This window comes from Pongo abelii, chromosome 7 (genome assembly GCF_028885655.2).
Source record: "Pongo abelii isolate AG06213 chromosome 7, NHGRI_mPonAbe1-v2.0_pri, whole genome shotgun sequence".
Taxonomy (NCBI): Eukaryota; Metazoa; Chordata; class Mammalia; order Primates; family Hominidae; genus Pongo; species Pongo abelii.
The window spans coordinates 100,470,339-100,495,590 of record NC_071992.2 but is presented as its reverse complement, the minus strand read 5'-3'; the positions used below and the strand labels follow the sequence as shown (position 1 = coordinate 100,495,590).

General features: G+C 36.3%; 1 protein-coding gene and 1 long non-coding RNA gene across 10 annotated transcripts in view; one reads left to right on the top strand and one right to left on the bottom strand.

Annotated features, from left to right (window-relative positions):
• Positions 1–1,287: 1,287 nt before the first annotated feature.
• The window catches only part of LRRCC1 (leucine rich repeat and coiled-coil centrosomal protein 1), a 39,183-nt gene continuing 15,218 nt past the window's right edge, over positions 1,288–25,252 (bottom strand). For 4 of the 9 annotated variants that reach the window (XM_024251501.3, XM_024251502.3, XM_054561806.2 and 1 more), the window contains 13 exons: positions 23,995–24,188; positions 22,671–22,818; positions 21,081–21,229; positions 17,513–17,717; positions 16,834–16,973; positions 14,973–15,174; positions 11,917–12,102; positions 10,987–11,161; positions 9,295–9,458; positions 8,679–8,887; positions 8,447–8,584; positions 5,403–5,538; positions 1,288–1,625 (listed from right to left, as the gene is read on the bottom strand). In XM_024251501.3, coding sequence (XP_024107269.2) covers positions 1,503–1,625; positions 5,403–5,538; positions 8,447–8,584; positions 8,679–8,887; positions 9,295–9,458; positions 10,987–11,161; positions 11,917–12,102; positions 14,973–15,174; positions 16,834–16,973; positions 17,513–17,717; positions 21,081–21,229; positions 22,671–22,818; positions 23,995–24,188 — 2,169 coding nt within the window. In that variant the 3' untranslated portion in view covers positions 1,288–1,502. Of the gene's footprint in view, positions 1,626–5,402; positions 5,539–8,446; positions 8,585–8,678; positions 8,888–9,294; positions 9,459–10,986; positions 11,162–11,916; positions 12,103–14,932; positions 15,175–16,833; positions 16,974–17,512; positions 17,718–21,080; positions 21,230–22,670; positions 22,819–23,994; positions 24,189–25,252 lie in introns of all 9 variants that reach the window. The other 5 variants (XM_063726704.1, XM_024251505.3, XM_024251506.3 and 2 more) reach the window with 3 other exon arrangements.
• LOC129061071 (uncharacterized) overlaps positions 17,641–25,252 on the top strand; it is a 42,885-nt gene continuing 35,273 nt past the window's right edge. The window contains exon 1 of the long non-coding RNA XR_008528056.2: positions 17,641–18,099. This is a non-coding gene — a long non-coding RNA (uncharacterized LOC129061071). The remainder of the gene's footprint in view (positions 18,100–25,252) is intronic.

Sequence of the window (25,252 nt, the reverse complement as noted above, 5' to 3'; positions counted from 1 at the left end):
TAGGTTTTCTTCAGCTTTTAAGGCAGGCTGGCTATCAATACACTTTCTTGGTCTTTATTAATCTGAAAATGTCTTTATTTTGCATTTACTTTGAAGAACAGTTTTGCTAGATGTAGAATTCTAGATTGACAGTTCCTTTTCTTTCAGCATGTCAAATATATTGCCACTGCCTTCTGGCCTCCATTGTTTCTGATAAGTCAGCTGTTAACCTGTTGTTCCTCTATACGAGAATATTTTCTTGCTCCTTTCAAGAGCTTCCCTAACAGTTTCACTATAAAACATGTCTAGATGTCGTTCTATGTTTACCCTAGGCTTTACTGAAACCTTGTATTTGTAGTTTTTTAAATTTGTTTGTGCTTTAAGAGACAGGGCTCACTATGTTGCCCAGGCTAGTGTTTTAACTCCTGGGCTCAAACAGTCCTCCTGCCTCGGTCTTCCAAAGTGCTGGAATTACAGGCATAAGCCACCGCACCCAGTCATGCAGGGTATTTTAAATCAAATTGAGGGAGTTTTCAGCCATTACTTCTCCAAATATTTCTCCCCTTCTAAGACTCCCATTATACATGTTGTTATGTTTGATGTTGTCTCACAAATTTCAACACAAAGATTATCTATAATGAAATGGGGCCTTCTCTTTATGAAGCACTTAAATGATTTTTGTTCTATTTACTTTTAAAATCTTAGTTCAGTACTGGTATCAAGAAAATATATATTTTCTTCCTTTTAGAAATAGAAGAGGGGCATAGTACTTAAGACTTTTGTTCTGCATACATAGCATATATTGTGACAAAAATGAAACAGTAATACAGTAATGACCTGGTATGGAATGAAATGAATTACTGCTTCCAGTTACATTATCAGAATTTCTTCATATACAGTGATTAGAAGGGAGAATGAAGGTGGAACAGTGGTGTTCCTCTTCAGGAACAGACAATATTTATAAAACCTTAAATGTAATCTTTAACGAAAAGATATATGCATTATAAAAGAAGGGGTCATAATGAGTGATGTGGAGATGGCTATATATACTTTCTTAAGAATGCCACATCTTTTATCATACAGATTTCAAATGCTTTTTGGCTACATAAGCACTTTAAAAGAATTGAGCTACATCAATTAAATGACAACAAATATAATTAGTTCTTCATCATCACAATAACAATGATTAAAATATTTTACCTCATATAGTGAAAATACTAATCTTTTCATTCACAAATCTGTAGGCAAATGTGTAATTACCAAACAACGTATAGTACAGAAACAAGAAAAATGTTGTAAGTCTAGTTATGAGTTTTTTTCGAATAGACAAACTTGTCAACAATTTATTATAAAAAACCTATACAATTAATAAATACTTGATCAAAAGTCTTTAAAAATATATTCATAATGAAATGTGTAGAAAGAGACATTTCAAAGTCATAGCAGTTACCACTATTACAATATTTAATCATTTTTACAATAGGTCTGCTGGTCCATTTCAATTAAATTCATTCTCAGAACCATCACATATCTTGCTGAATTTCATTTAAAGCAAAAGCAAGTTGCTTAATTTTTGCTTCCATTGTTTTTTTGTTCTTGCATGTTTCTTCCAAAAGTTCACGCATTTCTTTTTCAATTTGATGGACCTAAATCGACATGTAAATTTTACATTTTAATTTCTTAAAGAAAATGTATTTTTAAAATGTATTTTGAAAGAAAAGGTCCACAATTTATTCTTACACATTTTGAAATTTGTGATGTATTTAAAGAAATGTCAGTAAAATGTAACTTGCTCAAATGCTAATAGGAAAAATACAGTATTTATACAGTATACAAAGTACTTTCATGCATTAATATATTATCTACTTAGTTTTCATAAACTTCTTGTAAAAAAGACATGGCTATATATGTGTGTGTGTGTATATATATATATATATACATTTATTTATTTATTTTTTGAGATGGAGTCTTGCACTGTTGCCCAGGCTGGAGTGCAGTGGCGCGATCTCGGCTCACTGCAAGTTCCGCCACCCAGGTTCACACTATTCTCCTGCCTCAGCCTCCTGAGTAGCTGGGACTACAGGCGCCCGCTACCACGCCTGGCTAACTTTTTTTTTTTTTTGTATTTTTAGTAGAGATGGGGTTTCACTGTGTTAGCCAGGATGGTCTCGATCTCCTGACCTCATGATCCGCCCACCTTGGTCTCCCAAAGTGCTGGGATTACAGGTGTGAGCCACCACGCCTGGCCAAGACATGGCAATATATTTTCACTTGGTCAGGAGTTCGAGACCAGCCTGGCCAACATGGAGAAACCCTGTCTTTGCTAAAAATACAAAATTAGCCAGGTGTGGTGGTACACACCTGTAAACCCAGCTACTTGGGAAGCTGAGGGAGGAGTCACTTGAACCCAGGAGGTGGAGGTTGCAGTAAGGCGAGATAGTGCCATTGCACTCCAGCCAGGACAAGAGTGAAACTCCATCTCAAAAAAAAAAAAAAAAAAAATATACACACACACACACACACATTTTAACTCTATTTTAGAGCTTAGAAAATCTGTTTATGGTTGTACAGTTTCTATATATCATAGCTAGGACAGAATCCCACGCTTTTGGTTAATCTTTCTACAGTCCTATACTGCTTATCAATGCTGAGTCACAAGTTCAGCTTAAACACCAGTTCCTTATAGATTTTTAAAACTGAAATCACCTCCCTCCCCAAAGAAACCCTATCTTTAATGTAGTGCCTACAGCTTTTCTAAAAATGCTGTTGGTGGTTATATATTACCATCTTTTTGAGAGATCATTTTATCATTTATTCCTAACCTACATTCTCCTAGGAGTTGCTGTAGTTGATATTGTTAACTTCTAATTGAAATTGTCTTTCCTACGATATCGTAACAATTCTGATAATGTTACCAATATGACCATTTTTCTGTTTACTTCATGCTTCCTAACCCCTAATATAGATCTCTCAATCTCTTTTCCCTTAGAAAACTAATATTTCTCCTAATTTAAATAATTACCATTATGTGATACCTCATAATCCCCTGTCTGCAAACCTAATTATCATATTTCAGCTCTAGTGCTATTTCTAAAACTCTTTCCTTTGATATTACTTCAAACACTTCCCTTAAGTGTTTAAACCTTAAACTTATTTAGTATTAAGGTTAATACTTAAACCTTACTTAGTATTAACTTATTTAGTAATACCTGTAATCTTATTTAAGGTTTAAACCTTATTTAGTATTACCTGATGTACCCTTGTTAAACACTTGGTAGGTTTTTAAAATTTTGAGATGGGATATTGCTGTCACCCAGGCTGGAGTGCAGTGGTATGATCACAGCTCACCGTAGTCCCAAACTCCTGGGCTCAAGCAATCCTCCCATCTCAGCCTCCTGAGGAGACAGGTCTACAGGCGTGTACCACCACGCCAGGCTAATTAACACATTTTTTTGTAGTGACGATGTCTTGCTATGTTGCCCAGGCTGGTCTTGAACTCCTGGTCTTGAGTGATCCTTCCACCTCAACCTCAACCTCCTAATAAGTATTGGGATTCCAGGTGTAAGCCTCCATGCCCAGCCTACATTTGGTAGCTTTGTTTTTTTGAGACACAGTTTCACTCTTGTTGCCCAGGCTGGAGTGCAATGGTGTGATCTCGGCTCACCACAACCTCTGCCTCCTGGGTTCAAGCAACTCTCCTGCCTTAGCCTCCCAAGTAGCTGGATTACAGGCATGTGCCACCATGCCCGGCTAATTTTGTATTTTTAGTAGAGACGGGGTTTCTCCATGTTGGTCAGGCTGGTCTCGAACTCCCAACCTCAGGTGATCCACCCGCCTCAGCCTCCCAAAGTGCTGGGCTTACAGGCGTGAGCCACTGCGCCCGGTCTGCATTTGGTAGTTTTTAAGTAAAATATTTGGAACATCTGTTCACATGAAACAAAAAACTGAATTTTGGACAAGTTATATTCTTACTCATTGTGATTATTTCCAAAGACCTCACTCCCTCTTTTTCTTTGCACAGAGTCCTGAGGATAATGTCATTTAAACACACAACGTTGATTATAATTTCTTTCTTTTTTTTTTTTTTTTGAGACAGGGTCTCGCTCTGTAGTCCAGGTTGGAGTGCAGCGTGACACAATCTTGGTGCACTGAAACCTCTGCCTCCCGGGTAAAGTGATCCTGTGACCTCAGCCTCCCAAATAGCTGAGACTACAGGCATGCACCACCACACCCAGCTAATTTTTGTATTTTTAGTGGAGATGGGGTTTCACCATGTTGGCCAGGCTGGTCTTGAATTCCTTAGCTCAACTGATCCACCAGCCTCGGCCTCCGCTGGGATTACAGGCTTGAGCCACTGCGCCCAGCCATATAATTTCTATATGGAGCATTACTTTGCCTTTCTGTTGGTGAACGCTTTTATAGTTGCTGATTTCTGCATCTCCAGTTTTACAGATACCTTAGTTTCTTATTACCACTTCAGAAGCAGGAAAAAATGGAAATTCATATTATCTCACCAGAGAGGTCACGTAAGAATCATCTGTGGAATTAAAAAAACACCCGAGTCTGATTCCAGACTTAGTGAATGAGTCTCTGAGGGGAAGTTCATGAATATGGTAATATGGTGTTTTTTTTTTTTTTTTTTTTTTTGAGACAGAATCTTGCTTTGTCACCAGGCTGGAGTGCAATGGAGCAATCTTGGCTCACTGCAACCTCCACCTCCGGGTTCAAGCCATCCTCCTGCCTCAGCCTCCCGACTAGCTGGAATTACAGGTGCCCACCACCACGCCCAGCTAATTTTTGTATTTTTAGTAGAGAAGGGGTTTCACCATGTTGGCCAGGATGGTCTCGATCTCCTAACCTCATGATCCGCCCGCCTTGGCCTCCCAAAGTGCTGGGATTACATGCGTAAGCCACTGCGCCTGGCCTGAATATGTATTATTAAAAAGCTTCGTAGGTGCTTCTGATGTTTCCCTCTGATTTAGCATTACTCTAAACTCATTACTTTATTAATAATATTGAGATAATAAAGTTGATAGTCTTGAACCCTAATACTCTTTGATAACTTTTTCCAAGGTGGTGATGGATTATGTTTAATACCTTCAGATTCTCACCCTGCCTATGTGTAACCAAAGAGACTTCTATCCAAGATTAGTTAGATATGAAATTTTTATCCAGAGAGCAGAGAAAGTACACACTAGAATCAAATGTACAAGTTTTGTTTAGAAATTAGAATTATGTTCTACAATTAATCTAAGTATTATCAACGTTTTACCCTGGTTTTAGGATAGTTTTGGTAACATTCTTCATATCTATTTGGTCATGAGATCATGTTGCCTTTTCTCTTTATAATTCTTGAAGATCTAATTTATTTAGCTATAATCATGTAATATACTGATTATTGAAGTGAATTTTACTTACAATACCTTTAAATTTGCAGAATCAATACACTTCTGCTTTTCATTTGCCAGTTGTGCTATTTCAGCTTGATGAGCTTCAACAATTGCATCAACTTGTTTTTTGAAGGCATCATCCATACTATGAAGTTTTTCCATTGCATTCCTTAAAAAAACGAAACACCCACATATATATGTGTATATGTGGTGTGAATGTATAGATTAGGATGTTATTTCTTCTCGGGTGGCTCACATTCATACTAATGGAAACATAACTCAGTATTATGAAAATATCAAAGGCTATTACAGGGTAACTAAAGATATAAGTAGTTCATCATCCAGCAGAATCTATTAGGATAACAATTATGTTAGGATAATATATCACTAATGTTTTTTACACTTTCATTTTCTGAAAGTTAGAGTACTCTGTTTCCCCATTTATTTTGAGTCTAGGAGTATAGTTTTTTATTTTATTTTATTTTTGAGACAGGGTCTGGCTGTGTCACCCAGGTTGGAGTGCAGTGGCATGATCATGGCTCAAAGCAACCTCTGGCTCCCAGGTTCAAGTGATTCTCATGCCTCAGCCTCCCAAGTAACTAAGATTACAGGATGTGCACCACCATGGCCCAGCTAATTTTCTGTATTTTTAGTAGAGACAGGGTTTCACTATGTTGAATAGGCTGGTCTTGAACTCCTGGCCTAAAGTGATCTGCCCGCCTCGGCCTCCCAAAGTGCTGGGATTACAGAGGTGAGCCACCATTTGGCTTAAGGGTATAGTTTATAAGCACCTTCACAGATGATGACTACTACTAATCTTTTTTCTCCATGTTTTCAATGTGATAATTTGAGAAGTGCATACTACAGATGGTTTAAGTTTATGAATATGTATTTGTGACTTCCTTATGGTAATGCTTAGTGGACGAAACACATTAAATGGTATTCACAAAATTTTCATGCTCAAAGTATCCTGGAGGTAAAACAATTCCTTTATATAAATATAAATAATGCTATTTAAAAAGTAACATTCATAAAAAGGGCACATTTTCTGGTTTTGGTACAGCAATCAGTAATAACAGATTAAACATAAGGAACATACATCAAAAGCCTTTTTAAAATTGTATGACTTAGTAGCCAAGTGACTAGGGGCAAGTCACAAGCTGAGTTTTTAAACTATAAAACAGGACAATCCTGCCTGTTCTGCCAACCTTACAGGATTACTGTTGGGTTCAAAATAAGATAGAAGAAATCAACCTATAAATTGTAAAAAGCTATACAAGTAAAACCTGTTATTATTAATAATAATTGGCTTATTTTATTACAATTCCATTAAATTAAAAAGTATACCAGTCTTAGTCATAAAAACAATTCATGTATAAAATCAGGTCTGCATTTTTATATTAATGGTATGATGAATAATGCAATGGAAAAGTCTGAAGATTGTTAGGTTTTATAATTTTTATTAGGTTTTTTTGGCTAATTATAGAATATGACTTTCTTTTAGAATCTCAAAGATGTCTAATTGTAAATTTGTTACTGGCAGGATAAAAAATTGCAACAGATTCCAAGCCAAGGTTCTTGTATTAGTACTTGGTTGAAAGCAAAGTGGAACAGGGTCTAGCAACAGAAAACAACTGTGCTATCAACCAAAACTTTCTGCAGTGTAACAATACTTTCCCATTAGACTGAGTCAAAACAAGAAATCAAATTCCAGGTTACATTAGATTTGACATAATTAGAACCTATCTTTAAGTGAGATTTTTGGGCTATCCATAGCCATGTTATCTGTATCAGTCTATCTTCACACGAGAATTAATCATTGAGCTGTGCTACTTAATTCTGAAGGTTCCAACTTTATAACTTATTTTTAAAAAGTCTAGTTATATTTTTTAACACAGTAAAACCTTATTTCCTCTTATTTTATGGAACCCACATAACAGTGGCAGCCAGGTACACATTTTATTTCCTTTCTTTAAAATCGGCTCTCGGCCAGGCGTGGTGGCTTACCCCTGTAATGCCAGCACTTTGGCAGGCCGAGGCGGGTGGATCACCTGAGGGCAGGAGTTCGAGACCAGACTGGCCAACATGGTGAAACTCAGTCTCTACTAAAAATACAAAAAATTATTTGGGTGTGGTGGTGCATGCCTGTAATCCCAGCTACTTGGGAGGCTGAGACAGGAGAATTGCTTGAACCCAGGAGGTGGAAGTTGCAGTGAGCCCAGATCATGCCATTGCACTCCAGCCTGGGCAATAAGAGCGAAACTCCGTCTCGGAAAAACAAACAAACAAATTGGCTCTCATCCTCAGCTTGTGCTGGCAACTGCTATTTAAATGTCCTCTAGCCTCCTCAGGAGCTCATTGCCCCTGGTAGTCAACTGGCAGTCTCCTCTAGATTCCACTTTCAACAACTAAAATATCATTAGCTGCTTTCATTCAAACACAGTTTAAAATGTTCATAGTAATAAAAACAAAATGTTCATATAGCAATTCTTTTTTTTTTCTTTTTGAGACAAAGTTTCGCTCGGGTTGCCCAGGCTGGAGTGCAATGGTGTGATCTCAGCTCACTGCAACCTCTGCCTCCTGGGTTCAAGTGATTCTCCGGCCTCAGCCTCCTGAGTAGCTGGGATTACAGGCGCCTGCCACCACACCCAGCTAATTTTTTCTATTTTTAGTAGAGATGGGGTTTCATTGTGTTGGCCAGGCTAGTCTCGAACTCCTGATCTCAGGTGATCCACCCACCTCGGCCTCCCAAAGTGCTGGGATTACAGGCGTGAGCCACCACATGCGGCCTCATATAGCAATTCTTATGTGTCAGGCACTGTTCTAAGAACTAGATAATTCATGTAAGCCATATCTATTCATAAATACACACACATATATCAAATGTCAACCTCTTATCTAACATTTAAGGTAGGTGCTACTGCTATCTTCATTTTACAGATGAAATGGAAACAAACTTCTTGGCAAATAACTATGTCCTACATGATTTTTAGCCCTCCTCTCTTCATACATATTTCACCCATTCCACAGTGTTTACGATTAAGGAGATCTCAAATCCTTTAGAACCTAATGCTTACTTTTGTAGTTCAATACTTTTGTCTCTTTCTGCTTTAAGTTTCTTTTCCTTGTTTTCAAATTTTTCTTTCACTTCTTTTACTTGTGTTTCAAGATGACATAGAAGTTCTCCTTTATCATGCCACTTCCGATTCAGTGTACTAATATGAGAAGTAATTTGAAAAATAAATTGGGTTTATTAAATTATTAAGCCACATTTTATTTCTCAGTGGGAAATACTGTACTATATAATACCTGTAAGCTTTTCTGATTTCTTCAAGTTCTACTTCCTTTCCTTTCAACTGTTGTTTTAGATTTTCTTTTCTTTCATTGTGCCTTTCCAACTTCTCAAGTACCTCATCCAGTTGTGAAGATTTTTCATCAAGTTGTTCTTGAGTGCATTTTTTTATTTCTGTGATCTTTTCTTGTAATCTTTTGATGTGTTCCTCTTTTTCTTGTAAACTCTTCAAGAAAAAAATTGGTACTTTGTTTTTATTAACTTTAAATGCTTCATATTCTGGTTAATTAGATATGGTTTAATTTATCCTTTAAAATAACATTTTAAACATATAAAATGTTCATTTTCTTGTGACTCCTAACCCTTAATTGACACTGGGTATTTCCAGTTATTTCAAAGGCCATAATAAGATTCTCCATTAAATTCTGAAGTATAAAGTTCATTCCAAACTAATAAATATCATGTAGAACTTTTTAAGAGCAAAGGGGCAAATATTATAAAAAGAAATGCATGATATCTACCCTAAATTTTACAACAGTTGGAAAACACTGAAAAACAGCTTTTGGATACTTTGATCCAAAGATTTTCAAACCTGCCATTTGCTCTTTAACCAAAATAAAATGTCAAACTTACATCTTTTAATTTTCTAATAGTTTCAGTTTGGTCGTCTATGATTTTGCACTTTATTCTTAATGCATCACTATCACTTTCATTTGTCTTTCGCAGACATTCATTCTCTCTAGATAAACTCTCAATTTGAGCCTCCAGTTTTCCACGATTTTGGGCTAGAGAAGATCCTAAGAAACAAAAATCATCAATTACAAACTTTGAAACACCTTGGGGGTTTGTATCTTATTAAACTCTAACAAACTGTAATATAATAATAATAATAAAAAAACTAAATAAAGAAATATAGCTTATAATAGTACACTATGAAGAGGAAAGGGGAAGCAAACAAAAAGGCCTCTTAAACACTTGTGGTTATTTGAAAACCTGAAACCACAAATAAAGCTGAGAACAAGTAACTCAGATATGTAATATTAATTCATGTTATCACATTCAAACAAACAAGAGCATATTAAAAATTCCTACAGAGAACGAACAAATAAGCAATGCTCCATTAAGACCAAATATCTTGGCTGGGCGCAGCTGCTCACTCCTGTAATCCTAGCACTTTAGGAAGCTGAGGTGGGCAGATCACTTGAGGTCAGGAGTTTGAAACCAGCCTGGCCAACATGGTGAAACCCTGTCTCTACTAAAAATACAAAAAAATTAGCTGGGCATGGTGGCTCATGCCTGTAATCCCAGCTACTGGGGAGGATGAGGCAGGAGAATTGCTTGAACCCGGGAGGTAGAGTTGTAGTGAGCCGAGATCACACCACTGTACTTCAGCCTGGGCAACAGAGTGAGACTCATCTCAAAAGAAAAAGACCAAATATCTAGCTATTCATAATTTTAAAGGTATCTGTGAATGCAAAACAAAACAAAACAAAACAAACAAACAAACAAAAAACAGTATATATCTCTTGCTTTACAATGATTGGAAAGGGAATGAGACTGAGGATTTACTAAAAAATAGTTTTCATTTATATAATATTTTAATTTGTGCATGCACAATAAATGTTGCATATATCAGAAAAGAAAATTAAATGTGTATACTGTACAAATAACTTAAAATCACTATATAAGAATTATTTTTGGCCAGGTGCGGTGGCTCACACCTGTAATCCCAGCACTTTGGGAGGCCAAGGTGGGTGGATCATCTGAGGTCAGCAGTTTGAGACCAGCCTCACCAACATGGTTAAACCCGGTCTCTACTAAAAATACAAAAACTCTTAGCCAGGTGTGGCGGCACATGGCTATAATCCCAGCTACTCGAGAGGCTGAGGCAGGAGAATCACTTGAACCCAGAAGGCAGAGGTTGTAGTAAGCCAAGATTGCGCTATTGCACTCCAGCCTGGAACGAGAGCAAAACTCTGTCTCAAAAAAAAAAAAAAAAAAAAAAAAAAGAATTATTTTTAACAATATATTTAGATGTTGCTTTGTAAAAGCACACATGGTTCAGAATAGTAGTCAAATTATCATGGGAAAAAAAATTTAAAAAATCAGAGCCATAACTTCTTCATTGGTGTAATAAACTATTTCTCATTTCCTAAGAGGTCTTCATTCCCCTGTAGCTGGCAAATGCCTACTTATCCTTCCAGATAAAGGGTCACCTTTTTTCTTGGCATCGTGAGGCAGAGTTGAGTCTTTTTCTCTCCAACACCCAGATTTGCCCGTTTATAAGAATAAGCTATTTTCCCTTTGAAAATCTGAGAATTTTACCTTGTTGTGCCAGCTCATGTCCCCATACTTTTCTTTCTGTCCTTAAACCAAATATTAGTGATTCCTTGGCTGCTAGCTCAGAAATAAGCTGGACTTTTTCGTGCTTCAGAAGTTCTATTTGAATACTCTTCTGCTTGTCATCTTCAATTAAAATTTCAAGGGTGTTGATTTGATTCTGTATATTCCCCGAAAAAATAAATAAGAATTATTATATTAAGTGCTTTATTTTCTATTTTTTTCCATCTTATAATGAGAAAAAATGTTATTTAAGCAAATACAAATAAACATTACCAAATTTTACATCAGAAGTTTTAGTTTTACTAAAGACAAATGTAGGTCATGAAATAAACAGTTGAATTTAAGAGACCACTCCTTTAAACAATCTGAATTTTATTCTAAAATTGTCAAAGAGAAACTATACCTGTAATACTCAAAATTTTTCACCAAGCACTTTTATCAATAGTGTTAAAGGTCATTTTCCAGAAATAAATTTTGGGTAAAATAGCATTAATGTTTAAAATTGAGACAACAACAATAAAGACATTAATTTAATGATTATTACATCTAAGTATATCTAAAACCACCAGCATCACCACCACAAAATTAATACCAGCAATCCAAGTGGTGCTTCCCAAACTTTAACCATTTGAGTATCACTTCCACAATTTTTGCTGTATCACTATACTACTGGCACCTATTTAATTGAACATGTTTCTTAAAACTAATTGACTTATTTTACCTAATTGCTATCTCATGAGCAATACAATTTGTGAAATCATGAGCTTAATTTCTTTATACTATTTTTCTTATATGCAATATATAATTAGTATCATTTAAAAGTTCCTTTCATGTACTTCCTAAAATTATCAGAACCCACTTGAGAAAATAATATAAAAAAATTTTAAAAAATATAATGTTGCAAAGTCTTACCTGTAAATTTGCTGCTGTTTCTTGTTTCAATTTAGAAACTTCTGCCAGTTTTGTTTTTTGTTCCTTTACCATACAGGTCAGATCTTTAATTAAAGAGGAAGACTCATTTTCTTTTCGTTGAGCCCAAATAAGAGCATGTTTGCTCTTTGCTAACTCAGTTGCAACATTTTCAAAACCATCTTTAACCTATATTCCAAAATTGTGTTATAAATAGCAGTTCTCCAAATAATTAGAAAATATTTGCTTTTGGAAATAGTATCACAGTTTTAGCAAAAGAAGATTTAAAGATAATCTGTTTCAATCTACTAATTTCCAGATGATGAAACAGAGACCCAGGATGATTATTATATATTTGCCTGAAGTGACTCAGGGAATTAGTATCAAATCTAAAGCCAGAAATCATTTATTTGGGCTGGGCGTGGTGGCTGATGCCTGTAATCCCAGCACTTTGGGAGGCCAAGGAGGGCAGATCACTTGAGGTCAGGAGTTTGAGACCAGCCTGGCCAAAATGGTGAAACCCCATCTCTACTAAAAATACAAAAATTAGCTGGTGTGGTGGTGCACACCTGTAAAATCCCAGCTACTTGGGAGGCTGAGGCAGGAGAATCGCTTGAACTTGGGAGGAGGAGGTTGCAGTGAGCCGAGATACCGCCACTGCCCTCCAGCCTGGGTGGCCAGATATTGCTTTAGCACTGAAATACACCAATGAATACCACAGATTAAAATCTTTGCTTTTGTAAAGCTTAAATTCTAGGTGGCAGGCACTGACAATATAACAACAAGCATAATAAATTATACATCATGTTAGATGATACTATATGCTTGGGTAAAAGGTTAGAAGGATGTGAAGTGTGTGAAGTGTTGGGAGATGTGGGTTCAATTTTAACTGGCATAATCACTGCGAATGCAACAATGGAGCAATGACTGGAAGGAGGCAGGGAATGGAGCCATGCAAATGTGTGGGAAAGGAGTGTTCTAGGCAGGAATGTGCCTGATACATTGGAGGAATAGGAAGAAGGCTGTTGTCACTGGAGTGGCGTAAATGAAGGGGAAGGTAGTAGGAGATGAACTCAGAGGGCTAGATTGTGAAGTGTTTTGACCACTACTCTGAATAAAATGAAGGGACAGTGGAGGTCTTTGAGGAGAGGAGTCATATTACCAAACATGTATTTTAAAAGAACATTCTAGCTGCTGTGTTTGGCATAAACAGAGGGGGGTAAGGGAAGGATAGAGGCAGGAAGATTAACTTGAAAGCTCTTCATATAATACAAGATAACATGACATACCAGAGTGGCTGTGTTAGAGGTGGCAAGAAATGGCCACGTGTATATTTTTTAAATAATGGTGACAGAATCTCCTGAGGTACTGAATGTGTAGTGTCAGAGAAAGAATAATCAACAATGACTTTGTTTTTGGCTTAAGCACCTAGAAGGATGGAGTTGTCTTTAACTGGGACAGGAGAAATGTCAAAGTAGAAGGTTTGGGGGTAAAATTAGCAGTGAAGTAGAATATGTTAAATAGGTGGTTAGACATAGAAGTTTAAAATTCTTGCAAAACGTCCAGGCTGGAGATATAATGATGCTGGAGGAGTTTACTAAGAGAATGAGTGTGTATAGAAAAGAAAAGGAATTTAAGGGCTGAAAACTTGGGCACTGCAATAATGAAACTATGGAAAAAATAAGAGAAACAAAGAGACTGAAAAGAAGTGACGTAATGGAAAGCCAAGAAAACCAAGAAATGCAGTGTGCTGGAAACTAAGCAAAGAAAGAGTAAGGAAGAGGAGAAAGCTATCAACCCTGTCTAATCCTGCACTTAGGTCAAATCAGATGAGGACAAATTTGACTCACAACTTTCATAGTGTGGATATTGCTGGTGGCTTTGATAGTGCAATGCTAGTAGAGCAATAGAGATAAAAGCCAGATGAGAGCAGGTTGGAGAAGAGAGAAGTAGAGAAATCAAAGACAGCAAATGCACAATTTTGAGATGTTCTGTTGTAAATGGAAGCAGAGAAACAACATAGTAGTCAAAGGAAGAAATGGAATCAAGAGAGTTTTCTTAAGATAAGAGAAATCACAGCATGTTTGTATGCTGAAGGGAATGATCCAATATAGTGGAAAAACTGCAGATGTAAGAGAGTAAGAAAGAAGACTTACTGAAGCCATATCTTTAAGTAGGCAAGAGGAAATGGGATCTAGTATACATTTGGTGGGACTGGTCGGAGGAGCACAATTATTCCTCTATAGCAGGGGTTACCAAACTTTTTCTAGAAAGTGCCAGACAGTAAACTGTTAGGCTATACAGGCCAGGCCATATGAACTCTGTTGAAAGTACTCAACTACGGCTGGGCACAGTGGCTCACGCCTGTAATCCCAGGACTTTGGGAGGCCGAGGCAGGCGGATCATCTGAGAACAGGAGTTTGAGACCAGCCTGACCAATATGATGAAATCCTGTCTCTACTAAAAATACAAAAATTAGGTGGGCGTGGTGGCCTGTGACTGTAGTCCCAGCTACTTGGGAGGCTGAGACAGGAGAACTGCTTGAATCTGGGAGGCAGAAACTGGACTGAGCTGAGATCATGCCACTGCACCATTCCAGCCTGGGCGACAGAGCGAGACTCCATCTCAAAAAAAAAAAAAAAAAAGAAAGTACTCAACTGTGCTTTTGTAATGGAAAAGCAGCCATAGATAATATGTAAAAAATGAGCATGGCTCTGTTCCAATAAAGCTTTACTTTAAAGAGAAATAGGCAGTGGGCCATATTTGGCCTGGGGGCTTTAGTTTTACCAATCCTTGCTCTATAGTAATAGGAGGGAATTCAGTTTCTCAGATTCCTATTCCAATACTCTATAACATCTATAATCTTACTTAGTTTTTGCAAGAGCAATAAATAGTAGCTATTATTTATCTGAGGAAACTAAGGCCTCTAAGAATTTATATATTTTACTTAAGATTATGAAGCCAACATTTAATATAGCTATGTTTCTAAAACAAGTCCTCTCATCAAACCATATCTTACTGATTCTGTTTTCAATAAAGAGCTGGGTGCCAATTCTTACATCTTGAAATCTTCTGGCTTCAACAGTTAAAGCAATACGGAATTCATTTTCTAAATCCATATACTGCTTGCTTAACACGTCAATTTTCTCTTGGTATTCTTTTATCACTTGCTCATGCTTTTTCTCTTCTTTGGCTATTTCTTTAGCTAAGGCATCCTGGAACTCAGCATCAGTAAAAAACTCCCTTGTTTCAAGTTCCTTCCTGGAATGAAAAACATATAAAGATAAAAGGATGATACTCACCTGAAAAGAAACATTTTAAAGGTCTTTACATAGTTCTTAATATTCTATATTCACTCTTGTTAATTCAGTATCAGCCTCTCACTTTCAAACGCAGTAATTGGGCATAGATAGGTACAAATAATATGAGTTTTATTTGATTGTGTATTTAATAGTGATGGAGATAAGGGAAGTATGTCAAATCTTAACTTCATGAGATAGTTCAGAATCATTCTATGGCTTCAGAAATTCTTCAGGTGCATTTGCATAAGATGTTTCACTGTATCTACTACTTTGGCCGAGTCTTTGACTTGCAATAAATACAGTCTGATTAGCACTGGTGGTTTGTTAACAGAAAAAGTCAGTTAAAGTGTAAAATTATTTACTAATCTTTTGATATCGGGCCAGTTAGTCTATTCTTTATGGTTCTCCACTACTTTTCTTGCATTACTCAAACCCATAATGTGAAACCCATTATTTCCAGTTTTTGGTTTCTTTAAACTGGAATGAAACTAAGTAAAGGAAACAAAGTACAAAATTCTAGATTTTTGTGATTATTTTCCCCCAATCTTTTATAATTGTCTCGTCTACACAAGATAACAATTTTCCCCAGAACACCAACATTTAGATACAAAACAAAACAGGTTTGGGAATAAATACAATTAACATACGATAATCATACAATTTCACTGGTAGGATAGTAAATAGATAACTGAAATAGATAAACTGAAAATGTTGAAATTATTACAGATTCTATAGAGCAAGAGTTGACAAACTACAACCCATCAGCCAAATGTGACCTACTGCCTTTCTCTTTGTAAATAAACTTTTATTGGAACACAGCCATGCCATTCATTTATGTATTATCTATGGCTACTTTTGTGCTACAAAGGCAAAGTTAGGTATGGCCTGCAGAGCCTGAAATATTTTCTATGTGACCCTTTACAGAAAAAGTTCACTGACCCCTCCTTCAGAAGAATAAAGAATACTGATTAATTTACTAACTAACTTGGAGGTCAATTAAAAATTTTCTCTCTATATAAAGACCAACTTTTGGCTGGGTTTGGAGAAATGAGAAATAAGCTATACTGTTATAAACCTATACCTCAAATACTGATAACAAAGGCATCTATTCATTTTTTAGCTACTAGTTCTTGCTATAGGGCTGATTCTAATGTATACATACATGAACATGGCATTTTCCACTAACTAATTCTGTCAGACTTCACCAATGCTCAATCACTATTTTTAAATACTGGTGGGGGCTGGGCGCGGTGGCTCACGCCTGTAATCCCAGCACTTTGGGAGGCCAAGGCGGGCGGATCATGAGGTCAGGAGATTGAAACCATCCTGGTTAACATGGTGAAACCCTGTCTCTACTAAAAATACAAAAAAAAAAATTAGCCGGTGTGGTGGCAGGCACCTGTAGTCCCAGCTAACTCAGGAGGCTGAGGCAGGAGAATGGCGTGAACCCGGGAGGCGGAGCTTGCAGTGAGCCGAGATTGCACCACTGCACTCCAGCCTGGATGACAGAGCAAGACTCCATCTCAAAAGAAAAAAAAAAATACTGGTGGTGGGGAACCAGTAGCTTTCTTTTTCTATTGTTAAATGCCAATACATTTCTGATAAATTTTTCATTTACCTGTGTTCCTGTTCTTTCAATGCAAGAAGTTCATGAAGTTGTTGCACTTGTTCCCTTTCTCGATGAAGGGAAGTTCTAAGTAAGTATATTTCTCTATCAGCAGCTGAAGCTTTGAGCTCCACCTCTTGGATCAGTCTTATCTGAGTAAAATACCCACAATTACATTATTTAGATAATAATCTCCCCTGCTATTTTAATGTCAGTTTCCATAAGTACCTTTTAAATGACAGTGTCCGGTGACTAAGTTGATTTTCAAACTTTAATAAATTAATGATGTTACAGTCGCACAAAGTGCAGCCTTGGAAGGAACAAATACACTAGCATTAACTATTGCTTATCTGCATCACAGATTTTAATGATAATTTCCATTCAGAAAGCATGAAAATGAAATTCCTTCAATCACCTGAAAGCCTTTTTAAAAGCCAGCTCTCTCAGAATAAAAGCCTAACTACCTGCAACATTTCCATCAACTTTTCTTTTTAATTGCTTTGTGTTAAGAGCTAGTAGTCTTAATTTGGACATAATTCAACAGGCTATGTGACTGTTAAATTAACAGCAATTTAATTTTTGCACATAGCCTTACATCTTTTAGGTTTTCTAGGTGGTATAATTTGTTTCATGATAGAAGCTATGAATTTGTGTTAATGTGTGCTACTCATACATTAAAATAGAGAAATACCTGTGCTGCCTGCTGTTGCCTTTTTTGTCTCTCCATTTTTTCTAATGTTTTTTCAAGGGTTCTTAAGTGTTTAAGGTGATCCTCTTGTTGATCTTTTGCTTTCATTAGTTCAACAGTCAGTTTTTTAATTTCATTTTGAAGTTTGTGAACCATAACTTCGAGTTGTCCTTTGGAATTTCTCTCTCTAAAAATAATTTCCTTTAGCCTAAAGCAGAAGTTATATGTGGTGTTAAGTATATTACACATATAAAAATGGTAAAATTGTAATAAGTGTTGAAACTTAGAGAAGATCTGAAGTATGTTTCAAACTCTACAGTAAAAACTGGCAGAAAAATAGTGTGTCTTTCCCTTACTCCTGAACCTAACATTATGATCAAAAGGAAAATATTTTATATAAATTACTATTCAACAGCAGAACTTTACCAAACAATTTGTTTCAGGCATTATACTAGATATGGATTTAAAGGCAAGCAAGATGAATGAGATGGAGTCTTCTCTGCCTTCAAGGAACCCAGCATCTCACAGAAGGAACAGACATGATATATTTATAAAGCGATGTGACAGATGTGCTACATAAATAGCAACCTGTAAGTCAACTTCAACTCCTTGTACCTAACCCAGACACCCAGTATTGCTCCCAGCTTTGTGCTGGTTAGAACCCTTTCGCTAGAACTGAAAACTCTTAATCAGTTTAAATGAAAGAGAGAATTTACTGACCTGCATAAGCAAACATAGAGAAGGATGGGGTGGCACTATGCTGAGGGACCACTGAAACCAAGAACGTAACACAATCCTAGAATCTGGCTTCAAAAGCAGACTCTAGGAAATCAGATATAGGTGGTCTGGATGGTGTCATGCAAGAATCTTTATGTTTGGGGTAGGGGTACAGAGGGAGACTACAAACATCTCTGGGATCATATTCTAATAGCCCTGAACCAAACAGGAAAGAGTATCTTTCTCTAGCTCAACTTAAAATGAGTCCTAGGCAAGGCTCTGATTAGTCCAGTTGGATTCATTTGTCCACCCCCTGAACCAATCACTGTGGCCACAGGATACAGGATGTTTACCCAGCTTGGGACAAATGCTCACCCCTTACTACAGACAGGTGGTTGAGATGACAGAACATAAGTCTATTGTTTGGCAAAGGGACGCTGACAAAGACACAGCCTCATGAAGAAATTACTGAGTCAGGCAGCCAAGCCAATGTAATATCCAAGGCATATTTAAAAAAATATATCCATCAACTTCTACACTATGGTCATTTCTCTAATTCTTGTCCTTATCATCTTTCTTCTTGACTTCAATGAGAGTACTCTCTGAACTGGTCTTCCTTTGTTCATGCTCTCAACTCCTGTTTGATATGCTATATGAAAGAGTACTAGACTGTATATGGGCTGGGGGCAGGGAAAGCCATAGAGAAAACAGAAATGGAGCAATCATCTAAGCAACAGTTAAGGGCCTAAAGAAAGGTAACAGTTTTGGGATACAGAGGAGATAGTTCAACATCTTTTAAGATGATATCAATATCAATTGATGAATAAAGGTATCAATAAAGATGATAATATCAACTGGTTGTGGGATAGGAGAAAGAGAAAGGAAGCAAAAAAAAAAAAGATTCCTAGATTTCTACAGTTTTGGTGACTGACTGGATGCTAGATGGGGCACCATTTATTAGGGCAAGAAATATAAAATAAGGAAGAAGAATGAATCCACCTGAGGCCATGCTGATCTTAAGAAACTTATGAGGAATACAGGCAAGGCATTTTTAGTAGATAATTAGATGAACAGATCTGGTCATCAAGGAGGTTTGGATAATAAAGATACCATAGTAGGTAAGATTCATTTTTTGAAATTGTATATACTCACAGCACAGCACCCACATGCCAGACCCCGCATTAGGGATACAGAGTCCCTACCAAGGCACATAAGAGAATAGGAAGATTGGTAAGGATCTAATCTCAAACAAACATGTGGTGGGGGGGTGGGGTGTGGCGTAGATAAAAGAAGAATCAGAAAAGATTGATTTTTCACGAGAAAAATGAATACATAACTTGGGAAACACAGGCACAACAATAGGTTAAGTAAGAAGAAAGATAAAGTGTGCCCAAAGTCTTCCAGTTTAAATGGACTTTGGCTAGCAGCCCTAGACACAGCTTCCTCTAATATCCCACTAAATACCTAGAATACAGAATAAAGTAAAAATTCATACACATATAACTGAAAACAAAAGATAACAGAATGCCAAAATTTGGGAATAATTTCAATTATAAGGCAAATGGAACTAAACTGAAATTAAAAACAACTCCTACAACACTCAGGCTTTGCCTCATGAAACTGCTCCATTCTGAAAAAAGGAAGACATATCTTTTCTCTTCTACTGTCTGTCCATGACTCAGTCACAGGATCTCTATAAATCTGTCACTACATAATGTTGGTTACTCATGCACTTACTGAAAGCAGGACTGCTGTTTTTCTGAGGTAGTCAGAGCACTCTTAATTGAACCATCCTGTTCCCTCATCCATACCCAGTAGCTTCTTGTGTCAATTCAGACAGACATTTGTAAAGCACAAATAAGGCAGGAAGTTGGTGGGCAGTGGTAGAAGGGCTAGTGATAACATAATGCATCATAGCTTTATAATTATAGAGGTTCTCATAGCACGCATGTTGCGTATTAGAATTGTCCTTACACTCCACAGGTACAACCTATCAGAGAAACATGCAGTGGGGTAGAAAACACCATGTCAGCATCACAAAAGTGCTTAAAAGAAACTGGGAACTGGGCTGTGAACTGTGTACATCAACTTATCCAAATGAGATTTTAGAAGGGGAATTATCCACTGCACAATCAGACAGGAAATGGAACCAAGAGCAACTTCCCAAAGTCTGTTAGCAAATGTCAAGTCTAGAAACCTAGTGCTCATTCAAGGGTAAGAAACCATAAGAAACTCTAAACATCTTATAATCATTTGATGAAAAGCATAACGTTAGAAATAATTACAGGAAACAGAAGAAAAAGAGTTATTGTAATTTAAAAAACTGGTATTTTCACAGAATGAAATGACAGACCTGTATTAAAGAATGCAATACAACAAAACAAAACAAAAAACCCAGATAAAATGGGAGACGTAATGGTGAGGACAGAATAAAAACATCAGAATTAAGAAACTGGGCTATATGATACAAAAGCCCATTGCAGAAGATGAATATGTGATGAGATCAAATATGACCCATGAAGCTTAAAGAAAAAGGCTGCCAATGCCCGCCCTTTACAGAATCTGGCACTTTACATAAAAAGTTTGTTAATCACTGCTCTAGTCTCTTGCTGTTCTTTACTTATAATATTTATCTGACACCTTCCTGCTTGAGGGCTCAAATACATGTACCCGAATTTCTTGCTGATATAACAAGCTAATAAAGTGCTAAATTATCCAATAAAATTAGTTCAAATCATACTAAAACCACATATATTGTTGTTGATTGAACCACACTGAAACTAAGATATTCCAGTTCTAAAGTCAGTATTCTTTATGCTATGAGGTATCTTCAGGTTTATTAATTTCTTTTTACCTATCTGTGGTAAGTAGAGCCAGACTATGAATATCCTCTTTTTCATTTGCATGTTTATGCAGCTCATCAATATAATCCATGAGTTTATTTTCGGCTTGCTCAGCTCTCCATCTCTTCTCTCTCTCTTGGTCTAGCTGTTCAACAAGGGACTGAAAGAAAACAACAAAGTTATGTGAACTTAGAAAAGTTACCTAACTTCTCACAGCTTCAATTTTCCCATTTATAACAGGGGAATAATAGTACCTACTTCAAAGAGCTACAGTGAAACTTTTTATTTTATTTTTTTGAGTCTCACTCTGTCACCCAGGCTGGAGTGGAGTGGCACAATCTCAGCTCACTGCAAACTCCACCTCCTGGATTCCAGCAATTCTTCTGCCTCAGCTTCCCGAGTAGCTGGGACTACAGGCGTGTGCACCACGCTTGGCTGTTTTTTTGTATTTTTAGTAGAGATGGGGTTTCACCACGTTGGTCAGGCTGGTCTTGAACTCCTGACCTCAAGTGATCCACCCACCTCGGCCTCCCAGTGTGTTGGGATTACAGGTGTGAGCCACTGCCCCAGGCCAAAAATTAAGTTAATGGTAGCAAAGCATATAGGTAAGTGCAGAACAGTGCCTGCTACATAATAACCAATCAATAAATGTTAGCTGCTATTATTATGCCATAGTAGATAAGATTCCTTTTTTGAAATAGTATATACTCATAGCATGGCACCCACATGCTAGACTCTGTATTCAGGAAACAGAGTCCTTACCAAGGCACACAAGGGAATATGAAGATTGGTAAGGATCTAATCTCGAACAAACTTGGGGTGGGGGGTTGAATCAGACAAGATTGATTTTTCATGAGAAAAATGAATATGTAACTTGGGAAACACAGGCACAATAGGTTAAGTAAGAAGAAAGATGAAGTGTGTCCAAAGTCATAATGATAATTATTATTTTTCAATATTAAAGCCTCTATAGTTGAGAATAAGGGGAGGAAACCAGTAGCCTAAAATGTACCAATTCTGTTTTTGAAAGAACAATACACAAGTAATATAAGGGGAAGTTAATGAAAAATATAAAATAATGAAACCACAAGTACTGAAGTTTCTCAACATGAGAAATGTTAAGCAAATTTTAAAGAATTAAAACATTTTTGAACACCTCTTAATCTGGGATCCAGTGGTCCAAAATTGAGTTTCAGAGAAGTCCATGAAAACCTTGAAATTATATACATTTTTTCGAGTGTAAAAATAGGCTTCTTTGAGAAGACCTGTAGATTTTTTTAGATACTAAAAAGGGTGTGACACCCAAAAAAAGTAGGAAGCACTACCTTAAGGAATAAGAATTAAAAAATTCATAACTGTTTCTTCCTCCAGAAGCATATAACAAATGATTTCACCTAAATCTGATCATAAGAAAATGTAATTTTCATTCGTTCAAAAATAACATTACATAAAATCTGGAAATCAGGAAGGAAAAAATAACCCATTTTCATCACTCCAATAAAATTCAAACATTTTTTGCTAATAAAAGCATGCATAATTTTTCTGGGACTCTGTATTTAAAATTATTCATACTCACTTTTTCTTAATCTCTTAAATCATACCTGGTAAGTGTTGTCTTCTGAGTGACTTTGGTCTACTTTAATTATTTCAGTCTTTGGCTTTTCTGATTCTTGTAACATAGGATAGTTTGCTAAAGATGAGCTTACATATAATTCTTTAAGGTAAGGTGGTTTCATTTTACGATTACAACTGTAAAGAATGAAACATAGAAAATAACTCAAAAAAGTAGTGTTCACATTACTTTTCTCTAACATTAACATTTCTAGTTGTATATGCAAACAGCTTTTTAAAAAGAATATTAATAAAATTATAGTAACTTGGACAAACTGCTTCATAAATTTTATAATGGGTGTGCTCTGTTGATTAATGAGTGCCTTAAGATTTTAAAAAAGATCATGATTTCATAAATGTTCAGGGTTCAACATTTTCAGGTAGGGTGGAGTTCTTGGATATATCAGAATAATTTAAAAAGTACTATGGTGAGATGATACCCAAGAACTTGAAAAGACAGTAAATAGAACTACTCTTTGAGAGTTAAAAGTTTAAAATCAACATATAATGGATCAAAGTTAATAGATTCTACCACTTGGTACGACCAAATAAATTCCAGGGTATGTCCTGAAAAAAAGTACAGTGTTTGAAGTGAACTGAATGCCTCTGTGTGTGTGTGTATATACATGTAAAATGTAATTGGGTAGGTATGGAAGAATTAAACAACAACAAAACAACAAAATATGCTTTGCAAATTACAGAGGCAAAAGTTTACTGTAACCATCCCAGAGTAGTCATTTCTGAACCACTTGTCATGGTGATCCCAATTATGAAAATACAGACATTGGTCTCCCTTGTCCTTATGGCATTAAACACAATCATCTTATTCACATTTAATCCTAAACTCAGTATCATCTGACTAGGATTTGACTTTCCATCTAGATTTGCCTACAAAGAGAGAAAAGGCTAGTCATGTAGACTCAAGTGTACCAGTCTTATTTCCCACTGTAAATGAATGCAGTGGAATTTGAACTAATAACATTAGTTCAAATTAAACTAAAACCACATACATTGTTTTTGATTGAACTAAACCTAGATTAAACTAGGGTATTCCAGTTCTAAGGTCAGTATTCTTTATGGTATGAGATATCTTCAGGTTTATACATTAATTTTGCAACTTAGGTACAGACACAGAGAAAAGGATCCTTTTATATACATTTACATGAATGTACTGACCAGATCAGAACCTACAAGGCTGAAAAATCAAATCTTCCACATTAGTAAAGTAACAAATATACCAGGAGATAGCTTCAAGAGAGAAGCCAGCATTATTAACTTCTGTGTGCCTTAAATTTCTAAAACTAAAACAAGTACCTTACAAAAGAGCTGTAGTTTTTATTGTGGTGCTTAATAGTTTGAATGGTTTTGGCATAATAAGGGATTTTTGATCTTCGATGAACTTTTCTATTGCATTCTTTTCTGTTTCCATAGTCACTTTCAGAAGTTATATCCGTGTCTCTTTTTGGTCTGGGGTCTTCCTCAGGAACGTTATCTATTGAATTAGAAGTCTAAAATTTAAAAAGCCAACAAAATTTGTTAAAAGTTCAGTATAAAAAAGATTGAAATTGGAAATTTTCTGAAATGTTATGACTTTTTATATGATTAAGGGTTTATAAACTAGAAATGTTTGACATTAAAGACAGGGAATTCAGCTTCTGGTATGGACAAGCAAGCTTCTACCATGTTGACTTTCCTGCAGATAACAATTATAAACTCTGGAAAAAATACAAACAAAACAAAAATAAAAACCACTTGAAGGCCTTAGAAAGTGAACAAAAGTAGGATTATCCTAGACGGGAGCTGACACTTGGAAAATGGACCAGAATGAGGGTGTTTCTGGTTTTTTATGTTTTTAGCCTGAGAATGTATCACAATCAGCATCATGCAGAGAGTCTAAACCTCAGGTAGGAAAAACCAGACTTCTGGGCCTGAAGAACCAGAGGACAGTACGAAGTGGACTGCAAGTGGCCCAGCAAAGAACAAAATAAATGAAATGAACTTTGAACTGCTACCTAAGGGAAAAACATACAACCTGAGTCAAACCAAGTTAAATGCTTACTAAAACAAAAATGTCAACATTCTTTGAAGGACTATAACCAAATCTAGAGTATCCACAACAAAACATTCATGATGTCCAGGACGCACTTCAAAATTGCTCGCCATAGGAAGAACCAGGAAAATGACCTATTCTCAAGAGAAAATGGAGACCAAACCTGAGATGACTCAAATGTTTGAATAAGCAAACAAGAACTTTAAAATAGCGATCAAATAGTGATGTTCAATGAGATAATAAGAAATATGCTTGTCATAAATGAAAAAACAAGAAAACTCAGCTCAGAAATAGAACTAAAAATAGAAATTCTATAACTGAAAAATACAATGTCTGAAGTAGAAACTGACTGAGATTAATAGTAGAGTGAGGCAATAAAGAAAGAGTACATGAACCTGAACCTAGTTCAATGGAAGTTATTCGATACGAAGAATACAGAAAAACAAACGTTGACAAAATGTACAGAGCCTCAGGGAATTTTGAGACAATATCAAAAAGTCTACATGGAATCTGAAAAAGAGA